Source organism: Syzygium oleosum, unplaced genomic scaffold, assembly GCF_021117445.2.
Source record: "Syzygium oleosum isolate NSW1041296 unplaced genomic scaffold, Sole_v2.1 Sole_v2.01, whole genome shotgun sequence".
In the NCBI taxonomy this organism is placed as follows: domain Eukaryota; kingdom Viridiplantae; phylum Streptophyta; class Magnoliopsida; order Myrtales; family Myrtaceae; genus Syzygium; species Syzygium oleosum.
Window position 1 is genome coordinate 36,802,135 of NW_026607485.1, and position 21,395 is coordinate 36,823,529.

Below are 21,395 nucleotides of genomic sequence, written 5' to 3' on the forward strand. Positions count from 1 at the left end.
CTTTCTTGGCGTCCAAAGAAATATGATATAATAGTCTAGGAACTTTACTTCTACAGTCTTAGAAACAGAAAAGAACCCAGGAACAAATGAACATATATTAGATATTGCTCCATGAACAAGTTTGAACGCCTGCTATTTTGTTCCGCTGATTTCACCATGAATGTTGCTAAATCCTCAAGTTATTATCCGCCACTACTGTCTTCTGACCTTATAGTTTAAAGATATCGACAAGGAACCTAACGGCGTGGGTTCATCTAGAACAAAATATCCTTTTACTCTTTGATTACACAGAAATGTGATGGTTAATATAAGTCCTTCTAAATAACTACATGGCATGAATTACGCAATCGTGCTTAAGAGCAGTATGCAGCTCATTCTAAAGGCTACTTGTACAAAGCTTAACCATCTTCAGAAGTCACAGAAAAATGATCTCTTCAAGTCACTCGCATCTCCTTCCATCGCCAACCATGAAAGATTAAAACGAAACTTCTAGGTATCTAAGCAAGGTACTCATCTACACTACTGGTTGTTCAGTGTCACTACTACATACACTGCTTAATAAGGCATGAGAGACTCGACACAAACCGAGCCACTAAGGCATAACGGCTAGCTTGGCATCACAATGGCCAATTGCAACTTCCCGGAGCGACAGAGTTCAACAGGATTTGAAAATATTTTGATTTTGCTTCTGTTGTGGCCTACCGAAATGACATGCGCTGTGCTGAAATTTCGACCATTCTGATCTGCAAATTGCCACTCATTTGTTGACAGGGAGAACCAATCTTTCTCCTCTGATTGAGTTGTTTTGACTTCTATGTATCGAAGTCCTTCTCCATCCTCTAAGGTGATGTCATAGGGTAGACCAGTTTCACCATCTTCATTGACCCACTTCACAGAACATCGACTGTATTTCTTGGCAAGATATCTGAAAGCGACGAGTTCTCCTTGTTTTCCCACTAACTTTGCTTGTTCTGGATCAGGCGTGCCGACATTGAGCATTGTTCTCCCAATCAACTGAGGTGGATCCAAGTCAGGTAGATCAGACACTAGAGTCGTGTCAATTTGATTAGCTGAGACATCCGCACAAGAGTCCAAATTGCCGACATCTGTTGCTCTATCGGAAATTGAAAGTTCAATTGGAGAAACTGCCGCCACATCTTCAGTGTTAAAATCAACACTTGCCTCATGGCCACCACCACTTTCTTCAGTTAACTCATGATAATCCTCCTTTATCACTTGTGAGCAAGTGCTCGTGGTTACGGTTATTGCCTGCATCTTAACTTGGTTATAAGGAGAATAAACTGACCCTGGTGCACTTTTCCAGTCTGAAGGAGGCCAGTTTGAGGTAACTCCAGCCCTTCTCTTGGCCTGAAAGGATTTTAGTACTTTTCTTGTTGTTGAAAAGCTGCTGTTCTCTAGTGATCCATCATCCTCACACAAAGATACTGAGGAAAGGGCCCACACGGGTTCATCACCAGGTAGGTTTGGGACCTTCTGTCTATTTACAATGAAAGACTCTACCTGCTCCTCTGGAGAACCTTTCTCCGCCATCGTTGTGATCATGTGAAGAAAATTTGCCAAGTAAATGTTTGGAGTGCCATCAAAGAATAGACGAGAAATCTCCATGTACAAGGCATGAGAATCGGACTCTGGAGTGACAAATAAAGTGTTGCCCTGTCAAAATCAGGGAGTTAAAGTAATACTTATCAGATGAGCCCAACAAGGTTTGGAGTTGGATCAAATTTCAATTTGTGAGTCTCATGGTTTTGCAAAGTGATGTTCCCATTCTGTACAAGAGACTTATATAACAAAAAGAAAGGTAAGAATCTAAATGTCCTCCATCCGTACCATGTTTGTAGGTTGCTTTACATGTTCTCGGGTTAAACAAAGAAAAAAGAAACATCCAGAACATTCCTGAATTCCTAGGACATACCTGAAGAACTGATGTGGTCTCCAATCGCCTTTCAGAAGCAATGCTCATATCCCTTATGATATTCCTATAGTATAGCTTCTCCACAACAACAACATGCAAATCACTCAGATTAGAAAATCCAGACTGTTTAAGTTTGGCATATGTGTTGGGATGTTCGTAGTAAATATAACGCTGAGCATACGGAAGAACCAAGTTTACAAGAGAAGCCTTGAAGCTAGAATCCATTGGACCGTAAAATATAGCTTCACGAGTTACAATCTACATAAATGCTGAGTGTGAGAAAGTAAATAAGATGATGAGTAGTTTGCATGACAATCTCGCGGTCCACAAGCATATGATTTCAATAATGTGTTTGTGATGGACTTGCTAGTCACGAATTTGCTATAATAACTAACAACTAAAGTTAATGCTTTACACAAAATCGCCAATAAAAGGGAGGCAACTTAAACGTTTTGCTTGGAACATGCGTTTGAATCCCCAGACCCAACCTAGCCAACAGTTTTTTTGTTTTGGCCAAAACCTAGATAACAGATTGAGGTAATACAAGTTGAACCAATTCAAAAAATATGGTTTTTTTTCACTAAATCTAGTTAGTAGATAAAGCGCAATTTTTCTTTGAAAGAACTTTTAAATTGTGTTGGACTAAAGTATTTTCGTATATACAATTGTTCCAATATCCATTTCAGTAAACCAAATACTCCAATCCGGAAATCTATTCCCGGTGCTGAACTTAATATGGTCATTCAACAAAAATCAGCATTGTATCTCTACATATCTAAGACAATCAGCTACTGCAAAATTAACACGTCACTTTAGACTCATAGTCTCCGTTTTATCTCATTCTCTATCATTTAAACCTAGGTCCCTGCTCATTGAACAATCACTTGAAAGAAAATCTTGGGCAACAAGGGCTCACTGATCATAAGATTGCTTCTTGGTTCTTTTATCTAGTAATATGCAATAAATTCATTCCCCAATGTCACTATGATAAATGGAAATACTGCCAGACCTGGCACCCTTGTTTGTTCCTGTTTGGCAGTGTTTTGGGTACGATGCTTTTGCTTTAAAAGAACTTACAGATACTCCAGTATAGCGTTGACAGACTTTTGTAGGCCAAAACAGGGGAAAAGATTAGAAACCCAAAAGCTTATTTTCCTGAAGCAGCTCAACGAATCTTTTCCACGCTTTGTTGTTAGGTTATACTTTCAAATTTCTGTTGAATTGATAGTTAGCAAAGGGGAAAATTACCAAAAAAAAACCTAAACCTTTTGCAATTGTGCCAATTCAGTCCATCCGGCCACTTTTGGCCGGCCGGCCGGCTGACGTGACAATATTTTAATATATATATTTTTCGAATTTTTATTTTATTTTTTGACTTTTTTTCTCTCTTTTTTTTTTTTCCTATCTTCTTCCCCAGTCGCTAGTCCGGCAACCGGCCACAGGCTGAGGCCAAGCTCGCCCAGCGGCGGCGAGGGCGAGCTTGCCCAGCCATGGCGAACTCCGCCCTCGCCGGCCCTCACTAGTGCCGGCGAGGGCGAGCCTTGCCGTCGCACAACCATGGCAAGGCTTCACCTCGCCAGATCTGGGCGAGGTTGAGCTTGCCCAGATCTTGAAACTTTTCCTAGTTTAGTCGTTTTGGCCATGCTAGGTGGTACCGCATCTTGAAACTTCTTGCTGAGACAACAAATTCACCAAGTTCACTCATGTAAGTCGTTTTATTATGTCGAGGTTCTTCTAAAAATACCACTACAGATGGATGTCCAGAACTTTGTATTTTTGGAACGGTGAAAAGAACTTCATGGATGGAATTGCATTGATAAACATTGTACATTCTTCCTTCTAAAAAAGCTCTTCTTTACCTCACTGTTGGTGCTTCTATAATGAACTCGGATAGAAACATAGCCAAGGAACATTCTTTAGCACATCTCTGAATAATTTGGGTCCAAGACATTGCTCATCACATGGATATTCCACAGTAGATTATTGTATTGGTTTTTGTTAAGGAGTGCCCAAGGGCACTCGTAAACATCCAAATAAAGAAACTTTGTCATTTCCAAAGCAACGTTTTCCTCGTGCTATGCACAATCAATGTATTGAAAATGAAGATCTTTTTCTTAGGTGTGGTTAAAAAGTGCTCTGGGGGTACTCTTTAACAAGACCCTATTTTATTGGAGGGAGAGTAAAATTCTGGCCAAAACCACAAGAGCTTCAAATGATTCCAGCAAAGCTAGGTGAGCGAAATCTAAAAAGAGATCCTTGTCGAAAACATATATCTCATGATAAAACACTCACGCGAGTACATCGCATAATTAGTACTGTGTGAATGCAAAATGGAGATAAGCAGACCTGGAAACTGTACTTCCCTAGTTCCGACCCCAATCTAGACACAACCTTCCATAATACACTGCGAAATAGAATTGCGAGTGAGTAAATTACTTCAGAAAATGCGGGAACCCCAAGAGTATGCATGAGAAGAGGCAGTTTGACATAAATCATCATCTCCTTTTCATCCTCAGTGAGTTCCCCAAAATGTAGAAGTTCAATTTTATCCAAAATCCCGAATTCTTTCAATAGCTTTTCATCATCACACCAGCACACAAGTCCAAAGGAAGGGTGCAGAGAAGCCCATCTATTGCGAACAGTGGGAAGCATGGTATAATATGATTTTTTAAGATATCCACTAACTTGTAAAGTATCTTCAGAACTAACCTTTCCACATTTCAGTTCATCTACCAACTTCAGAAATACCTTCAAAACCTGATGCATAAAGCCAAAAAAATGGGCTACTTAGTGACACCTCAATGAACCATAAATGAACAACTTGTAGTAGTACCAACATCTTTTGCTGCTTGTGAAGGCAAAACGGTAGTTGATATATGAACCAAATTCTTTAAATGATCTCTGAAAGGACTCTCCTCAACCCCACATATATTGACAAAAAAAATCCCGCAAGCCTGGATATATATCGCACAATGTCCTGCTCAACAGGCTATGCCTTGCTCCAACTGCACCAGACTCGGAATCAATTTCTTCCATTTGGTTCAAAAACCCAGTTATATCGTTCCACCAAACTTCTTTTGGCAACAAAAATGAACCCAACACAACATCTTCGACCCCAGAGGCACATAAAGAAGGAAAAAATATAAATGGCTCTGAGATGAGATCTTCAACAATGTTCTTTTTCGAAGTATCAACTTCTTTCCATAAGAGAGTGTATACTTTTGACATTTGTGCAACACTGGCATGAGAAGAAGAAAAAAGTCAACTATCTCAAGGAATAGCCATTTAACAGTAGAAACAAGGAAAGAAAGCCTTCTTCAAATGAACCATATACGGGGCTAATCCAGAATGCTAAATAATCAGGCAAAAGATTGGGAGGACAATTTATCAAGATATCTTCATAGAGCCAAAAGAAGGCACCTTGCAAGCAATCATAACAGCAGGAGAGATGAAACGTTGTAAAAGTTCCAAAAGTCCGCCAGGAAAACTCCCGAGGAAAGTTTTTGCTGCTTTTGTTAAAATACATACTTGATGACAGTATTTTGGGGTTTCTCATGCAAAAAACCAAAATTTGACTTTGGGTTGATTTTTCGGTCAAAATTTAACCAAAAGTCAACTCAAAACTCAACGTTTTCACTTTTTGAAATTGAAATGCTAAAAGCTAGAAAATGAGAGGCTAATGCTAATTCAAATGCTAAATGACTCTTTTTGATTGAGAATCGGGTTCTGTCGCTATCAGAAACCCTAATCTCAAGTTTTTACCTTTCAAGACGTGTCGGCTAAAAATCAGGTGTTAACAGAAAGATCAACATAAAATTAGTCTGGTCGTGGCGCTGATGTTTTGCACATTCACCTAATAATAGGATAATTGAATCTAATGACCTTTTGAAAATGGTCTTAAAACTTTGATAATTTTTTAGAGAGATATTGCAGTTGCTCCTAGAATGCTGGAGTTCTTCCACATTGATGTTTCTGTTCTCTTTTCAGCAAACAAGAAAAGGAACAATGCGACAAAACACCATGCCTCTCCCAATAATTGCGGTTGGCTGTAAGGATCGTATCACGCCTTCGCGCTCAACCCTTCGTTACATCTTCTTTATGCTCTAAGTACTCCCCGTCTTTCTTTATCGTCTCCTTCCACGTCTTCAAGGTCTTCTCCTGCCCTTTGAACCCTTGTTTCCATCCTTGCTCACATCTCATCACTAAGGAATCCGCAGTTCTTCTCTCAACATGGTCGCTAGATCGGAACAAGAGAGCCTGCATTGGAGAAAAACAGTTATTGTGATTATGGAAAGTTGGGTTGAAAGTCTTAAAACTTTTGGTATGCTCGGAAATTACATGTGGATGTAAATGCTATAATCGACATTGTGGGTGATTTGTCTTGTGACTGGGCTTGTTTGGTTCAAAGCTTTTTTGTATATGGGCTTGCAACCCCTTGGTGCCCTATACTAGTCTTCTCTTTTACCTATAAAAAATATGGTCCAGCCATCTCAAACGTCCCTCTCTCACTTGTCCTTTGTCGGGGCAATACCTACCTAATATATTTATTTCTATCTTGTCTTTTCTTGTGTGCCTGCAAATCTGGCGAAGTATTCTCATCTCCACTAACACTCATTTTAAAGCACTTGAAAACAACCAAAGTTTGTCTTTCTGAAGCTCTTCGATTTGGCATGTAGCGGCACTGCGTAAGTGCACTTAACACGAATTGGAAAAGCTAAAGCTTACTGCAACTTTTACTTTGTCTTATGTTTTGGATCTCTACTTTAGAGCACAGTGTCATCTCATTCTTCCGTTTAGTACGGAGTTGCAAGCTTAAACCGCTATAAAGGATAAAAGAGGGTTCATTCCTGTGCAGTCAGTTAGGTACCGCATGATAACCATTCTGGTTCTGTCCAGAAATGATTTTTTGTTCCCAGAATCAGTTTTGGATCAGAAACCCGTTTGGTCACGTAATTTCATTTTTCTATTTCTGGGACAAGTTTTTGTTCCAGAACCGATTCTGAACCAGAAATCAGAACAAAAAAAAAGTTGGTTTTCTATTTCTAGATAAAAAATGAGAATCATTTCTAAGAGAACTCTTTCTTCAAAACACATGTTCATCCGGAAGTCACGATCTTTGAGGTGGGAAAAAAAAGCAAAAAATCAAAAATTTCAAAACTTCACAGAATGGTTTAGAATCTGTGGCTACCCACTTTGAGCGAAATTTAAATTTTTTTAGGTGCCGAAAAAAATAAAAAAATAAAAAAATTTCACAAAATGGCTTAGAATACCTATGGCCACCCACTTTGAGCGAAATTTAATTTTTTTTAGATGCCAAAAAAAATAAAAAATAAAAAAAAAATAAAAAATTTAAAAACTTCACAGAATGTCTTAGAATACCTGTGGCCGCCCAATTTGAGCGAAATTTAATTTTTTTTAGGTGCCGAAAAAAATTTTAAAAAGCAAAAAATAAAAAATTTCAAAACTTCACAGAATAGCTTAGAATACCTGTGGCCATCCACTTTGAGCGAAATTTTAATTTTTTTAGGTGCCGAAAAAAATAAAAAAATAAAAAATTTCAAAACTTCACAGAATGGCTTAGAATACCTGTGGCCACCCACTTTGAGCGAAATTTAATTTTTTTTAGATGCCAAAAAAAATAAAAATAAGCAAAAAAGTAAAAATTTCAAAACTTCACAGAATGTCTTAAAATACCCGTGGCCACCCACTTTGAGTGAAATTTTATTTTTTTAGGTGCCGAAAAAAATAAAAAAAATAAAAAATTTCAAAACTTCACAGAATTGCGGAGAATACCTGTGGCCACCCACTTTGAGGGAAATTTAATTTTTTTTAGGTGTCGGAAAAAAATAAAAATAAGCAAAAAAACAAAATTTTCAAAACTTCACATAATGGCTTAAAATACCTGTGGCCACCCACTTTGAGCAAAATTTAATTTTTTTTAGATGCCAAAAAAAATAAAAATAAGCAAAAAAGTTAAAATTTCAAAACTTCACAGAATGGCTTAAAATACCTGTGGCCACCCACTTTGAGCGAAATTTTATTTTTTTAGGTGCCGAAAAAAATAAAAAAAAGCAAAAAATAAAAAATTTCAAAACCTCACATAATGGCTTAGAATACCTGTGGCCATCCACTTTGAGCGAAATTTTATTTTTTTTAGGTGCCGAAAAAAATAAAAAAAAGCAAAAAATCAAAAATTTCAAAACTTCACGGAATGGCTTAGAATACATGTGGCCATCCACTTTGAGTGAAATTTAATTTTCTTTAGGTGCCGAAAAAGAAATTAAAAAATTTAAAAAATAAAAAATACTATTTGGGCACCTAAAAAAATTAAATTTTACTCAAAGTGGGTGGCTAGAGGCATTCTAAGTCATTCTGTGAAGTTTTGAAATTTTTGATTTTTTATGTTTTTTTTTTGCACCTAAAAAAATTTAAATTTCACTCAAAGTGGATGGCCACATGTATTCTAAGCCATTTTGTGAAGTTTTGAAATTTTTGATTTTTTGCTTTTTTTTCACCTCCAAAAATTAAAATTTCACTCAAAGTGGATGGCCACAGGTATTCTAAGCCATTCTGTGAAGTTTTGAAATTTTTGAGTTTTTGAATTTTTTTGGGCACCTTAAAAAATTTAAATTTCACTCAAAGTGGGTGGCCACATGTATTTCAAACTATTCTGTGAAGTTTTGAAATTTTTGATTTTTTGATTTTTTTTAGGCACCTAAAAAAATTTAAATTTCACTAAAAGTGGGTGGCCACAAGTATTTTAAGTCATTCTATGAAATTTTGAAATTTTTAATTTTTTGATTTTTTTTGAAAAAAATTCAACAAATTTCCTATTTTCCCGAAATCTGATTTTTTTTATTTTTTTGGAAATTGTGATGAATTTTTCTAGAATCTTTCAATTTTTTTGGGTTTTTTGAATTTTTTTGAGATTTTTAGGAATTTTTTGGATTTTCTAATTATTTTTATTCCATTTCTAAAAAAATGGATTTTTGTTCCTCGAAATAGAATTTTGTGTTGTTTATCAAACAAGTTTTTGTTTCAGGAAATAGAAATTTTGTGCTGTTATCAAACGGGTTTCTGTTCCAAAAATAAAATTTTTTGGTCCTTATCAAACGGGTTTCTTTTCTCTGAAACTCTTCTTGGAACCAGAAATAGAAAAATCTATTTCTGTTTCAGGAATTCATTCCGGAACAGAATGGTTATCATTCGCTACCTTAGTAGATCAAGAAACTACTCCATTTGTCTAAAGGAAAAGGAACATGTTCTCTGCTAACGGTTCCACAAGAGCAAGGTACTCGACTTAATTTCAGTTCCTGAGATTTAAACTACATGACATGGAGAGTGACGCGTTTGGTAGGTGTACTGTCAGCATTTGGAATTACAGCGGCTCTATATGTGAGAAGAGCCTGTAAGGCATGGCAGAATTTGTTTAATGGTTTGGTGTAATCCTAGACCATCTGGTCTTTCAGCACTGATGAAGGATGCTCTTGCATTTTGCTGGGGCAAACTGCACGGGGCATCATTGTGGGAAAAAAAGTTTTCGGCATAATTGTTTTTGGTGCATGGATTTAAACAAGGAAACAAGCGGGACACTTGAAGGGGTTGGAGTTTCTTATTCAGAATGTTGTGTATCCAAGCGAGTGTTCAAAGATTTTCAGTGCAAAACTTAACCTATTTTGCTGAGATTATACATGTATGTGTGGGTCTCAGTGTGGCCACAATTATCGCATGCTTGAGCAATGCGGGGCTTTTACAGTTCTCTCTAGTTTAAAGTGATGGCGATAGACAACATTGACAAGAATGTCGTGTTGTAAACGCGCATGGTGTGCTAGGACATGTAAAACATGAGGTTCAAAGGGGCTACTAATGCCATGATAATGGATTCACCACCCAAAAACTTAAGTATATGTGTATAATGCCCAGATTTATTCCTGATCAATTTTGGATTCTAAAGCTTTGATTTGTTGTTAGATACGATTGAGGGCCTACTTGTTCTTCTTCGGGCATGTTGATACAAAATAATATGGGACCAGGCAGTATGTTTCTCGTTCATATAGGATGCCATCATTTTGTGCTTTCAATTCAACACCCTTTCCATTAACTTGGCAATGACTCTTAGGAATTGCAGTAACCATTTTGAACTTGCTTATATTCGCCTATGTCATGCTGTTTCATCAATACTTCAGTCACTACAGCACTCGGTGAACTTGTTTTAGTATATATCAATTATGAAAATCACCAAAACAAGAAAAACAACGTCCTTAATTGTTGATGTATTTATCATTCTTCCAATATAGGTTAATTTGGGAACAAAAGTATGTGTCCGTTCCGAGCGATCAAGATATATCCGTGAGAATGCAAAGGTTTTATGGGTTCAAGCTGTAAACATCAGAGAAAGTATTGAAAACTGCCTTAAGCCACATTGATTTGGAGCAAATCCAACGGTATACTTGCCAATCTCATGACGGCAATCAACAGGACAGCGGAAATTGAATTGGTTCCTAATTTGTAAATGTGATTTCATGCAAGTGTGTATGGATATATCTTGGCTTGTGCCTTTCACTTTCCCGCCAATTTTAGCTGGAGCTCCTGTCAAAGTGCATGACATGTTTGACTAATTCACCATTATTTTTGGAGGGTTTGTTTTTTCATAACTATACAAAAGGAAAACCATAATAAGCACATGAATTAGGAACAGCAGTTTTTAAATATCAAAATTAGCTAGTGAAATTAAACAAACGGAACATAGAAGAGAGGGGAAGGGGACTGTGCACGGCGGCGGTAAGGGCTTCAAGCACTACACTGCCCACGACTATGGCGTTCAATAGTGGCAACCATAAGCGAGTGCTGTTTCATAAGTTCTTCCACTGTCGAATCCATCTTCTTCCTCGAGAACTCATCAAGCGGAAGACCTACATCAAGACCACGGCGACGACTAAGTGGGCCACTAACCAAAATACAAAACAGTTTAATGAAAAGATTTGAGTGCCGTATTATACTGCAATGCAGAAGGATGAAGTGCAAAATAAACATCTCGGAGCAACAACAGATTCTAGACTAAATTTGCTAGCAGAAAGTGCAAAAAATGAAGATTCTAATTGGTTTTAATGGGAAAATAGAATTTTTTATACCTTGCACGATGGTCCATTCCCCATTGCGACAAGTTACCGGGAAGGAATAGATGAGGCCAGCAGGTACATTGTAAGAGCCATCAGAATACACCCCCATGGAAACCCACTTACCCTGAGAAAGTGCAGTCCAAAGAAAGAGTTCAGAAAAAAACAAGCCAAACTAATAAGCTAAATGAGATCGAGTAGAAAGCAAAAGGAAAAAGGCCGTACCTCTGGAGTTCCAAGCACCCAGTCGTGGATGTGGTCGCAGGCACCTTTGGCAAAAGTTATTGCCCTTAAATCCCACGGAAGTCGAGTAATTTCAGCAGAGCGTTTTTGGAAATCAGTAATAAAACCTCCATTCAACCTTCAGCACATAGAATTTTTTTACAAATTCAGAAAACTCATACCATAATACCAACTAAATCAGTCAATAATCAACTCAAAGACGATTTTCTCACCATCCATTATCATTAATGAGTTCACGCACAAGATATTCACCGATTGGTGTATTAACCGTAGCATGTTTGACATCAGGATATTGAGTTGACAAGTGATTTCCCCATATGATAACATTTTTCACATCACCAGCCCGAACATTCAACCTCTGCGAAATCTGATTCAAGGCCCTATTATGATCGGGTCTAGTGAGACAAGTAATGTTTTTCAGAGGAATAGATGGTGCAAATTCCTTCAACACCAATGCAAGCTTATCTGCAGGATTCGCAATGACCAAAACCTGCAGCAGAAAGAGAAAATAGAAAGGTCATATGGTGTGTGTGCATTGTTTCAAACATCCCCATGAAAATAACTTCTATGGGCACTTCATAGAAGATCAACCTACGCACGTCATGAACCTATGGTTTATAATATACACTTTTTTAGAATATCATGCTGCCATAATTTCCATGCTATTATCGACCAACAGTCACATTGACATGCAGGGTGGTGTCTATTTACCAATTAGTCAAGCAACATTTCGTGCAATGAAAATTAAAAGATTTCAAGAAGAAAATACAGTTCACACATTTGCAGATTAACCTTCAGAGTTGCATCTATTTACCAACTAGGCAACCAAATTATCATGCCTTGGAAATTAAGAGATTTAAAAAACAGAAAAAGAAATTTCACCTATTTGCAGATCAAGTCATCCATAGAAATGGAAAGGAAAGCAAACCAAGTTTCCATACCAATTGCACATTTTTCAAACTCCGACAATTAGCGAACTAGGGTCCTATTCTATACATATTTACTTTAATCAAGTGGAAAAATTCCCATTCACAGGCATGCCAAGAGGTCAAAGTTCTTGCAATCGACATCTCCATGTAGGCCTCGAGCTCACAACCTTCCTTTAAAAAAAAAAAAAAAAAGCTTACCTTGCAATTGGCGGCTGCATGGTTTTGTAAAGCTAAAGCCTGCCTCTTGTACATTCCAAAACTGTTCATTGAGATTCTTTTTCTCTCTGTAATCTCTCCAATCAGGATTGCAAATCCAACACCTTTGCATGCCTGCTCAACTTCGGATGTTATAGCCAAACCTGATTCAAGTGCCACATCAGATAATCCTATCATCACATACTACATGCTAACTGCAAGAAACAGAGAAGCCACACAAAAACCTACCTTCAAGGAGAGGTAGCACGGAATCCATCAATACTGTCTCAAGAGCTTTCAGAGCCGGTACATTAGTCTCATGATAAAGCAGGTGTAGAATCACAGGCTGGTCATCACCTAGCATCACTCCCCTAGCGATCAATTCAACGAGATCCTCTGCAATTGGCCCTGCATGGTCAAACAAGGTGTCTCATATTTGTACATTCAAAAACTGGAAAAGTCTACTAGATACAATCGGAAGCAGTAATCGACATTCGTGGCCAACAAGTAAATCGAAACATGCGGCAATCACAGCATGAACACTCGAAATTGACAGGTTGCGAACAAATGGGGGTGGCATGTTACGGCAGCAAAAGATGGTATCCTTAAATGTGGAAGAACAAGCTTATCTGAAATAAAGCGGAAAATGCAAGAGAAAAGGGGTCTAAACTCGTATAATTCCGCCCGCCGCCCCCTAGCAAGCCACTCAGCTAATTCTATTGGCAATGTTAAGAGATACAAATAGAGGATAACCTTAATTCCGTTTGCAGCAATCGTTTCTAGGACAGAGCATATCTCTATAAACTAACAGAATAGCGCACAAACAACCAAAAACCGTCCAACAAAATCGCAATACACCTTACCAAAGTCAGGCCTTACACTGAAACCAAATTGGAAGCGCAATATCCTTTCTTACCAAAATCTCACAAGAAGCACAGAACAACATGATCTCGATAATAAGAATCATCACGAAACCGTTTGACCACACAATCAAGCAAAAACCAAGATCGCCCGCATCAGAGGACCCGCCACCACGTACATTCACTTTTGCTAAATCCTCCAAAAGAATCAAAACCAATGGAACTCTTACGAGAACAGCTCGCCCCATCATACGATCCACGACACGACACAGGTTCAGATTTCTAAATCCTCAGATCAACACAAGAGATAACAAAAAAAAAAAAAATAATAGCAGAGCTGAATCCCGCCATTACCTGTAGCATCCGTAACGAGAACTCGGACTGCTTTCTTCGCCAACGATACCGAGCGAGAGACAAGATACCGAAGATTTCAAAGTGGAGAGTGACTGAGACTCGAGACCGGCGAGGCACGAGACATATATATACACACACGCGCATGGCCTAGGGGGTATAATTGTCATTTCCGTGTGCCGCGAGGCTGTGAAACGACAGCGTTTTAGAGAGCTGCCAATCAAAATTCGCAAGCGTACGAGTGTTCTCGTACGTGTCCTTGTGTACTTCTTTTTTGGTCATAGTCTTTTCCATGGTGCTCCTTTTAACTTTTCTTCTGTTCCGATTGGGATCTTCTAACGGGGTTATAATATCGATTCAGTCCTTTCCCGTGGAGAAACTTACGTTAACTAGGGTAGTTATCATAACAAGCTTTGGAAATTATATACCGTAAATTTTTGATTTTATAAACCGAGGGCATTGTTTAATTTACGGTTTACATAAGCAAATGGCCATTTTTCTTTTCAATTTCACGTGAAAATCCAAAATTTTATCTTACGTTTAAGAAATTGTGACGAAATTTTAAGAGTCTCGAATTTTATTTTTATTTTTTTTAAATTTCAGACGTTCAACATTTCATGTGAATCACACGTATTTTATATAAAAATAATAGTACAATTCAAAACTTTCCGTACGTGTTTAATGCATTTGGTTTAGAATCCGAATAGGATATGTTTCCTATTTGACGACCGATAGTGTTCCTAGGTTGGAAAGAGAGCCTTGGGATTATCTCTTTCCCATTTAGGATATAGAAATTTTTTTTTTAAAAAAAAGAAGAAAATATTGAAATCAGAAAAGGAGAAAGAGAATTGAAGTCAAGAGAGGAGAGGGCGGCCCAATATTGAAGCCAATCATGGCTACTCAAAGGCAACAGCTACCGCACTCATATGGTCACGAGTAGTCTCTTTTTTGTACACACAAATTTGAAGCGAGAATCGAAGCATCGACCACCTTCTCCAAAATGGTTATGCATCCTAGGTTAAGAAAACCGATAAGTGTGTCACGACCTACCTCTCGAGGGCCGAACTTGGGAAGCGGGTTTAAAGGTAAGTGTCCATGAAACGGTCCGAATGACACATCATAAAAGACGGCTCACCGAAGCATCGATCTTTTGTTCATCCATAAGGTCCATTGATCATGAACGTGGATTTTTGCTAAATTCATATCTCGCGTGACAGCGGATTGATTTATCGTTTTTAGCAAATAGGAGTCGCCACTAGCTTATGTCTGGGGTCGGCTAGAATACCCAACCAAAACGCGGAAATTTTGTTTCGGTTTCTACGAAAATCAGAGATCATTTAGGTGATTCGACGGATTTCGAGTTTCGGGTCCTTTTTTTTCTAGGGAACTGAATCTCTAAGATGCGATCTGCTTGAAGTTTGTTCAGTTTGTTTTTGCTTGGGAAACTTTGGATTGGCTTTGAGCTGACTCCTTCCACTGAAATTCGGTAAATGTAAATTAAGTGGCTGCGTTTAGATTTAGTTCGTTGGCTCTTGTCGTAACATGAGATCTTTCTTTGTTCTTTGTTCTTTGTTCTTTCGCCTTTGAGCATTCCGGAGGAGGTAGAGAATGCTTTGATGAGTTTGGGATTATGTGATGAGTCGATCAGTTTATTGAAGATTGATTGGTCCTTGCATCTTGATCTTGAATTAAGAATTTGCTTGGAACTGAATTAGATCGATTAAATTAAGCTAATCGAGAGAACTATAGCGTGACGGAAGACGCCCCGGATGATGTTTCTAGCGAGTGAAGTTATGCGAGTCAGAAATGTTGCTTTGTGCATGGTCCGCGAAGATGGATTTTTTCTTCACGAGCGGTGTTAATCAGGATCAAGTGGACGCATTAAGTAAATGACTAGTCGCTTTCATGTATGAGCCTCAAGATGTGGATTTGCTCCAAGTTTGGGAAATTTTGTTTGAGTTGTGATGGTTTCATGGGTGCGGTGAAAGTTAAGAAGTTAGATTTTCCACAGAAAAGGGAAATAAAAAGATAAGAACCTTGAATCTGTATACCACCCCTGGAAGTAAAACTCTTTTTTTGAAGCGTGCACTCATACTATATAATGACTACTTATCTGATAATAATGAAGAAAATTCAACTGATGTGGATAGCTTTATTTAGAAAGAGGGGGCGAATCATTCTTAAGGTTTGGATGCCAGTGGCTTGCATGATGCTGGATCTTTATCCAATTAATGAGTCAACTAGTTCTCTCATTTGTAGCAACAATGCTTTTTGCTTAAGATTTTGACTGATTTTTAAAACAAATGACAACAGCTTGCTGAGAGTTCAGAGCTTTAATGGCAGTGAATTTTTTTGAGGGGATATCAATGGCCTGCAAGATGCCTGATTTTGTGTCTAGCTCAGTTGGAGTCATTTTCATTCGAGTGAATTTCAGCTGGAGTCATTTTATTCATACAACATATGCGTTATGTGATTATGATTCCTCTTTTTATTTTGGTCAATGTCCAATCGTCAAATGCATAAATTAAATTTAGTTTAATGTTCGAGAAGTGTTACTGTGCATGTAATTGTTTTTAGCATAAATTTAAATGTAAATGAATGATAAATATAATAAAATGCAGAGATTAACAGGAATGAGTAAAATGTTCGTTTTCTATTAAATTTAATATCCACAAGGTGTAGAAAATATGTTGGAAAAAGCGGAACTAGCTTATTTGGCTTTGCTCCTGTCACCTTATGTAAAAAAACCAATGAATTTCTAAACTAAAATAACTATTTTGTAACCGAAATATATTAAATAAAATGTAGCAAGTTCAAAGGCCTGTTGAACTACAAGCGCACGGCACGCTCTAGAAAAATCCTCTGCATGGTACTAATGTTTTGGATTGCAATCTGAAATGCGTAGTATTTTATTTGGGCCTCTCTTTCCTGGTGAGAATGGAGTTGAGCTGTTGGTGGAGATTATCAAACTAAGTGTGGTATTTAGATAGTTGTCAAGAATTGTTAATAGAGGTTATTCAGAACCAGGTATTGTCCGAATTTAATCAGAATATAGCATTAACATCAATTTGTGCTACTTGTCAATATGCTTCTCTAGCCTTTATGAGCTTGGGATATTGATTACATCATCAAGGGCTTTAAGACTTGAATTTGCTGAAGAAACCTACCTCACAGACAATGTTAACCTTGCTGAAACTTGATGTGATATTCTATTGGCGCTAAATTTGATCTAGCGTAGTCTGTATGTCTCACTTTCTTGTTGAGACCCTTGTCTCGAGAATCCTATATGTGATAAGTTATACCTTGCTCTTTTCCCTCCTTTTCTTTGCCCTTCTTGGGCAACCTTCACCTTCTTCTCCAACATCTTCTTCAAGTTCATCAACACCATCCTCTTCAAATAGTGTCGATGAACTGTTAGTGCCAAGATCGAGAAGATTGTCTGAAATTTACGAAGCTACCGAAGAGCTTCATTTTATATGTCTTCTTGCATATTATGAACCACTTGCTTATGATGATGCGGCCAAAGAAGAAAAGTGGAAAAAAGCCATGAACAAAGAAATTGAAGCCATCGAGAAAAATCAAACATGGGAGCTTGATGATCTTCCGAAGGACAAGAAATCGATTGGTGTTAAATGGGTTTACAAGGCCAAGAAGAATGAGAAAGGTGAAGTGACAAGATACAAAGTTAGATTAGTCGCGAAGGGGTACAAGCAAAAAGCCGGAATCGACTATGATGAAGTTTTTGCCCCTGTCATCCACATGGAAACGATTAGATTGATTATTTCCATTGCTGCTCAAAATAATTGGCGGATTTATCAAATGGATGGCAAATCAGCATTCTTGAATGGCATCCTTGAAGAAGAAATTTATGTCGAACAACCCAAGGGGTTTGTTGTGAAAGGTCATGAAGACAAAGTGCTGAGGTTGAAGAAAGCTCTATATGGGCTTAAACACGCACCGAGAGCATGGAATTCCAGAATTGATGCATATTTCAAGGCAAATGAATTCTCTCAATGTCCATACGAGAATGCACTCTATTTGAAGCAAGAAAAAGGTGATATTCTGCTCGCCTGTTTATATGTTAATGATCTTGTTTTTACAGGAAATAATTCGGCGATGATTGATGCTTTTAAGGCATCGATGGTGAAAGAATTTGAGATGACCGATAATGGTCTCATGAATTATTTCCTTCGTATCGAAGTGAAGCAAAGTGCCAATGGGATTTTTATTTCTCAAAAAGGATATGCTAAAAATATCCTTGAAAAATTCAACATGAAGAACTGTATGCCGGTCAATACACCAATGGAGTGCGGAACCAAGCTTTCGAAGTTTGATGATGGTGCCAATGTTGATTGGACATATTATAGAAGCTTGATTGGGAGTTTGAGATACCTGACATGCACGAGACCGGATATTATGTATAGTGTTGGAATTGTGAGTCGATACATGGAGAAGTCAAAATCATCTCATCTTAAAGCTGCAAATAGAATACTTCGGTACAGCAAATGTACTATTTCTCATGGCTTACACTATTATTGCTCTGAATCTTTCAAACTTAGAGCTTATTCGGATAGTGATTATGATGGAGATATCGACGATCGAAAAAGCACCATGGGATTTGTATTTGTCTTGTGCGACACTGCTTTCACGTGGTCATCAAAGAAGCAACCAAGTGTTATTCTGTCGACATGTGAAGCTAAATATGTAGTTGCATCTTCATGTGTTTGTCATGCAATATGGTTGAGAAGACTACTCAAAGATATTCTTATGGAGCAGAAGAAAGCAACGGAGATTTTTGTTGATAATGTTTCTGCTATTGCTTTGGCGAAAAATCCAATTTTTCATTAACGAAGTAAACATATCGATGTTCGATACCACTTCATCCGAGAACAGGTTAAAGAGAATGAAGTTGAAGTATTGCATGTGAAGACCGGAGATCAAGTAGCAGATATTTTTACTAAACCTCTCAAGATCGATGCTTTTCGAAAGTTCAAGAGCCTGCTTGGAATGATCGATGGAAGAGAATTTGGCTTCAGGGGGAGTGTTAGAAATTAAACCAAATTTGTTGGTACTTATTTTTTTTTAGTCTGTTCGTATTTTCATATTTGATTTTTCGTGTTTTTAGGTGAAATAATTGTTTTTTCAGATATATGGTGAGATATTAAGAGATATGGTTAGATATGAAGAGATAAGATGAGATATTGTGAGATATTCGTTCTAGTTATATTTTAAGAAAGATAAGGGTCACATAACTTTTCTTTAAATAGGGGAGTCATGTAATTTTTTTTATAAGAATGAAATCTGAGTGAAATATATTGAGTCAGAAAATTCTATCTATCCTCTTCTTTTCTTTGCGCGAGTTGCGATTGTTTCATCTTCAAAAATTTCTTCCATCAAATCAAGTTGTTGCCGCGTCTCTGACGCTCAACAAGTTCAGGATTGAAAGACTGGCAACATAATTCCAAGGCTGATTCAATTTTAGCTTGGGGCCACAACACAGGTTTTAGCCTGGAGTACCAACAAAAGAACCATTCATCATAAGATGGAAAAGAGCTAAATTGGCAGTTAGGAACAGACCAAACATGATCTCAAATGAAATCACGATTGATTGGGACAACTTCTGTGTAATGTCAAGGAAAGCATTCGATGAATTCAGAGGGAGAGGGAAGTGATTTGAAGTACATACCAAGGATCAACTGGTCTTCTTTGGAGTCATTGTCCTTGAAAGATAACGACAGGCGGCCATTGCTTTCATAGTGCCAAAGATCATTAAGACGTCCTAAGAACGTACTGGATCGAGTGACAGAATTCATGGAGGATCGAGTTCTTCCTGCCATAGGAGAAACTTGAAGATGGAAAGATAGGAACGGGAGAAGCAAGTCAACGAGCGAATTGTAAAGGCAGTTTCACGAGCAGGGTAATAGAAGGGTGAAGTGCTTCAGGAGGATAAGCTGTTTAACTAAAGATTACCTAATAAGCCGTTTAAATGGAGATTACCTCGGGTTGCCAACCTTACGCTTCGTGATAGAACGTGGTTGATGAAGTGCTCAGAAATCACTGTCAGTTAGAAGAAGAAGAGGAAAAGGTACGTTCTTTAAGGCGCAATTTTCCCGCTTCACTATAATGATGGCCTGTGGATATTAGGAAAATACGAAATGCTTTATAGCATATGACATACCATCAGTTATTAACATGGGTCAGAAGAGGTTGAATACAATGAAGCAGGGAATCAACAAAGGAACTCACAGCGGATGAGCACTTGTAATTGGCAGTCGATGTTGAGAAAAGTCAGTTTAAAGGTATTGACAGAGGGATGAACAAAGGAGATAATTTCATTAAAACGGTATCGTGATTACATGTTGTTTACAAAATCCCTCACTTCTCCTTGGAAAGTCGACATGCTATGATCTAAGTGACTAATCTCAAGTAGTAGCTGGTTCCTGACTCGTTGTTGTTTGGCCATCTCCTTGTCGAGTCGATTTTTCTCACCCATCAATGTGTCAAAGGTGTCAAGATCATTCCATAGAACTTTGTCGGCCCGAGCTATCTCGGCATCCTTGAACTTTTGTTGATGTCGAACTTCAGCTAGTTGTTTCTCAAGGTCCGCCTCGCGAGCAGCAAGGTTTGTCCGCTCATCAACTAAAGCCTGTAGAATGCTCTGGTTGGTCTTCAAGGTGTGATTAATCTCCTCGATAGAGTCATGGGGATATTGAAAATCTTTCTCCGAGACTACCAGGACAGCAATCTTCTCGCAATTTTGCTGGTAAGTCTCAACCCCATCAAGGAATTCAGTCAGGAAATCTTCACAGCGCTTCTTGAAGCTAGTAGACTTCGAAAAACGAATGTCACCACCACACAGTTCATTCAATAAAGTTTTGAGCTTCTTGGTGACTGCTGGGTTAGCTGCAACCGATAGGTAGCCGCCCTCAGAGAGTTCGAGGAATTCAGTCCATTTGGCCTTGGCTACCTCCTTAGTGATGACGAATGTTGACGAAGGCTCGGATGCAATACTACTGGAGTCAGTAGCTTCGGAATGTAAAGCTCTCGCAGCCCTTTCAAGGGTAAGCTTTGCCTCAGCCGAAGAACCAAGTGATTTTCCAGCATTGATTTGATCCATTGGTTGCGACGACGAAGAAATGGTCAATGACGGATCCCCAGAAGACATTAATGCTGGACCGATTGGAGGGATGACTCTCGGTGAGGATCCTTGAACGTCGACAATCACCAAATCATGAGTATCTTCACTTTGGACTATCGAAGAAGAAGATCCCGAACCAGGCATTTGATTCGTTGATGGTGACGAAGCAAGTGATGGAACTTCTTCAATACCTGGTGAGAAGAAAGTGCAGTCTAAGCCAGCGAGATTGATAAAATAAATAGAGCTCATAATACGCTGGAAAACGAAGTGGATACCTTGTTCTGGCGCTGGGAGTAACAAAGGAGCCGGTGAAAGCTGAGGTGATGGACCCTGGGTAACAGCATCATTAGTCTCTTCCAATTGGCTTTGACTGTCTACACTGACAATAGCAGTAGACATACTTTCTGGGTAGGACTTTTGTGCATCTGCACCAGCTATAATCGATAAAGAGTTGGTTGGTAGTGGTTCTTATCATCTCCATCGCAGAAGAGATATCGGTAAGAACAGAAACTGAACACGCAGATGAAATACTCACCATACTCAGCCAGAGGTGTTGGAGCAGAGACAAGTGATGCGCCATCAAGCAAAGGAGGATGAAAATTATGAAAGTTGCAGCCCTTTTCAGAAGTG

At 38.3% G+C, this 21,395-nt stretch overlaps 1 protein-coding gene and 1 pseudogene across 1 annotated transcript; both read right to left on the reverse strand.

Moving 5' to 3' along the window:
- Positions 1-606: 606 nt before the first annotated feature.
- On the reverse strand, positions 607-6,196 carry LOC130137607 (protein NO VEIN-like; annotated as a pseudogene).
- Positions 6,197-10,589: 4,393 nt separating this feature from the next.
- On the reverse strand, positions 10,590-13,706 carry LOC115680990 (malate dehydrogenase-like). Its single transcript, XM_056318677.1, has 7 exons — positions 13,631-13,706; positions 12,666-12,824; positions 12,420-12,580; positions 11,505-11,782; positions 11,275-11,410; positions 11,065-11,176; positions 10,590-10,845 (listed from the first exon to the last, which is right to left on the reverse strand). The coding sequence occupies exons 2-7, from the start codon at positions 12,778-12,780 to the stop codon at positions 10,724-10,726; spliced, it is 924 nt and encodes a 307-aa protein (XP_056174652.1). The 5' UTR covers positions 12,781-12,824; positions 13,631-13,706; the 3' UTR covers positions 10,590-10,723.
- Positions 13,707-21,395: the final 7,689 nt, after the last annotated feature.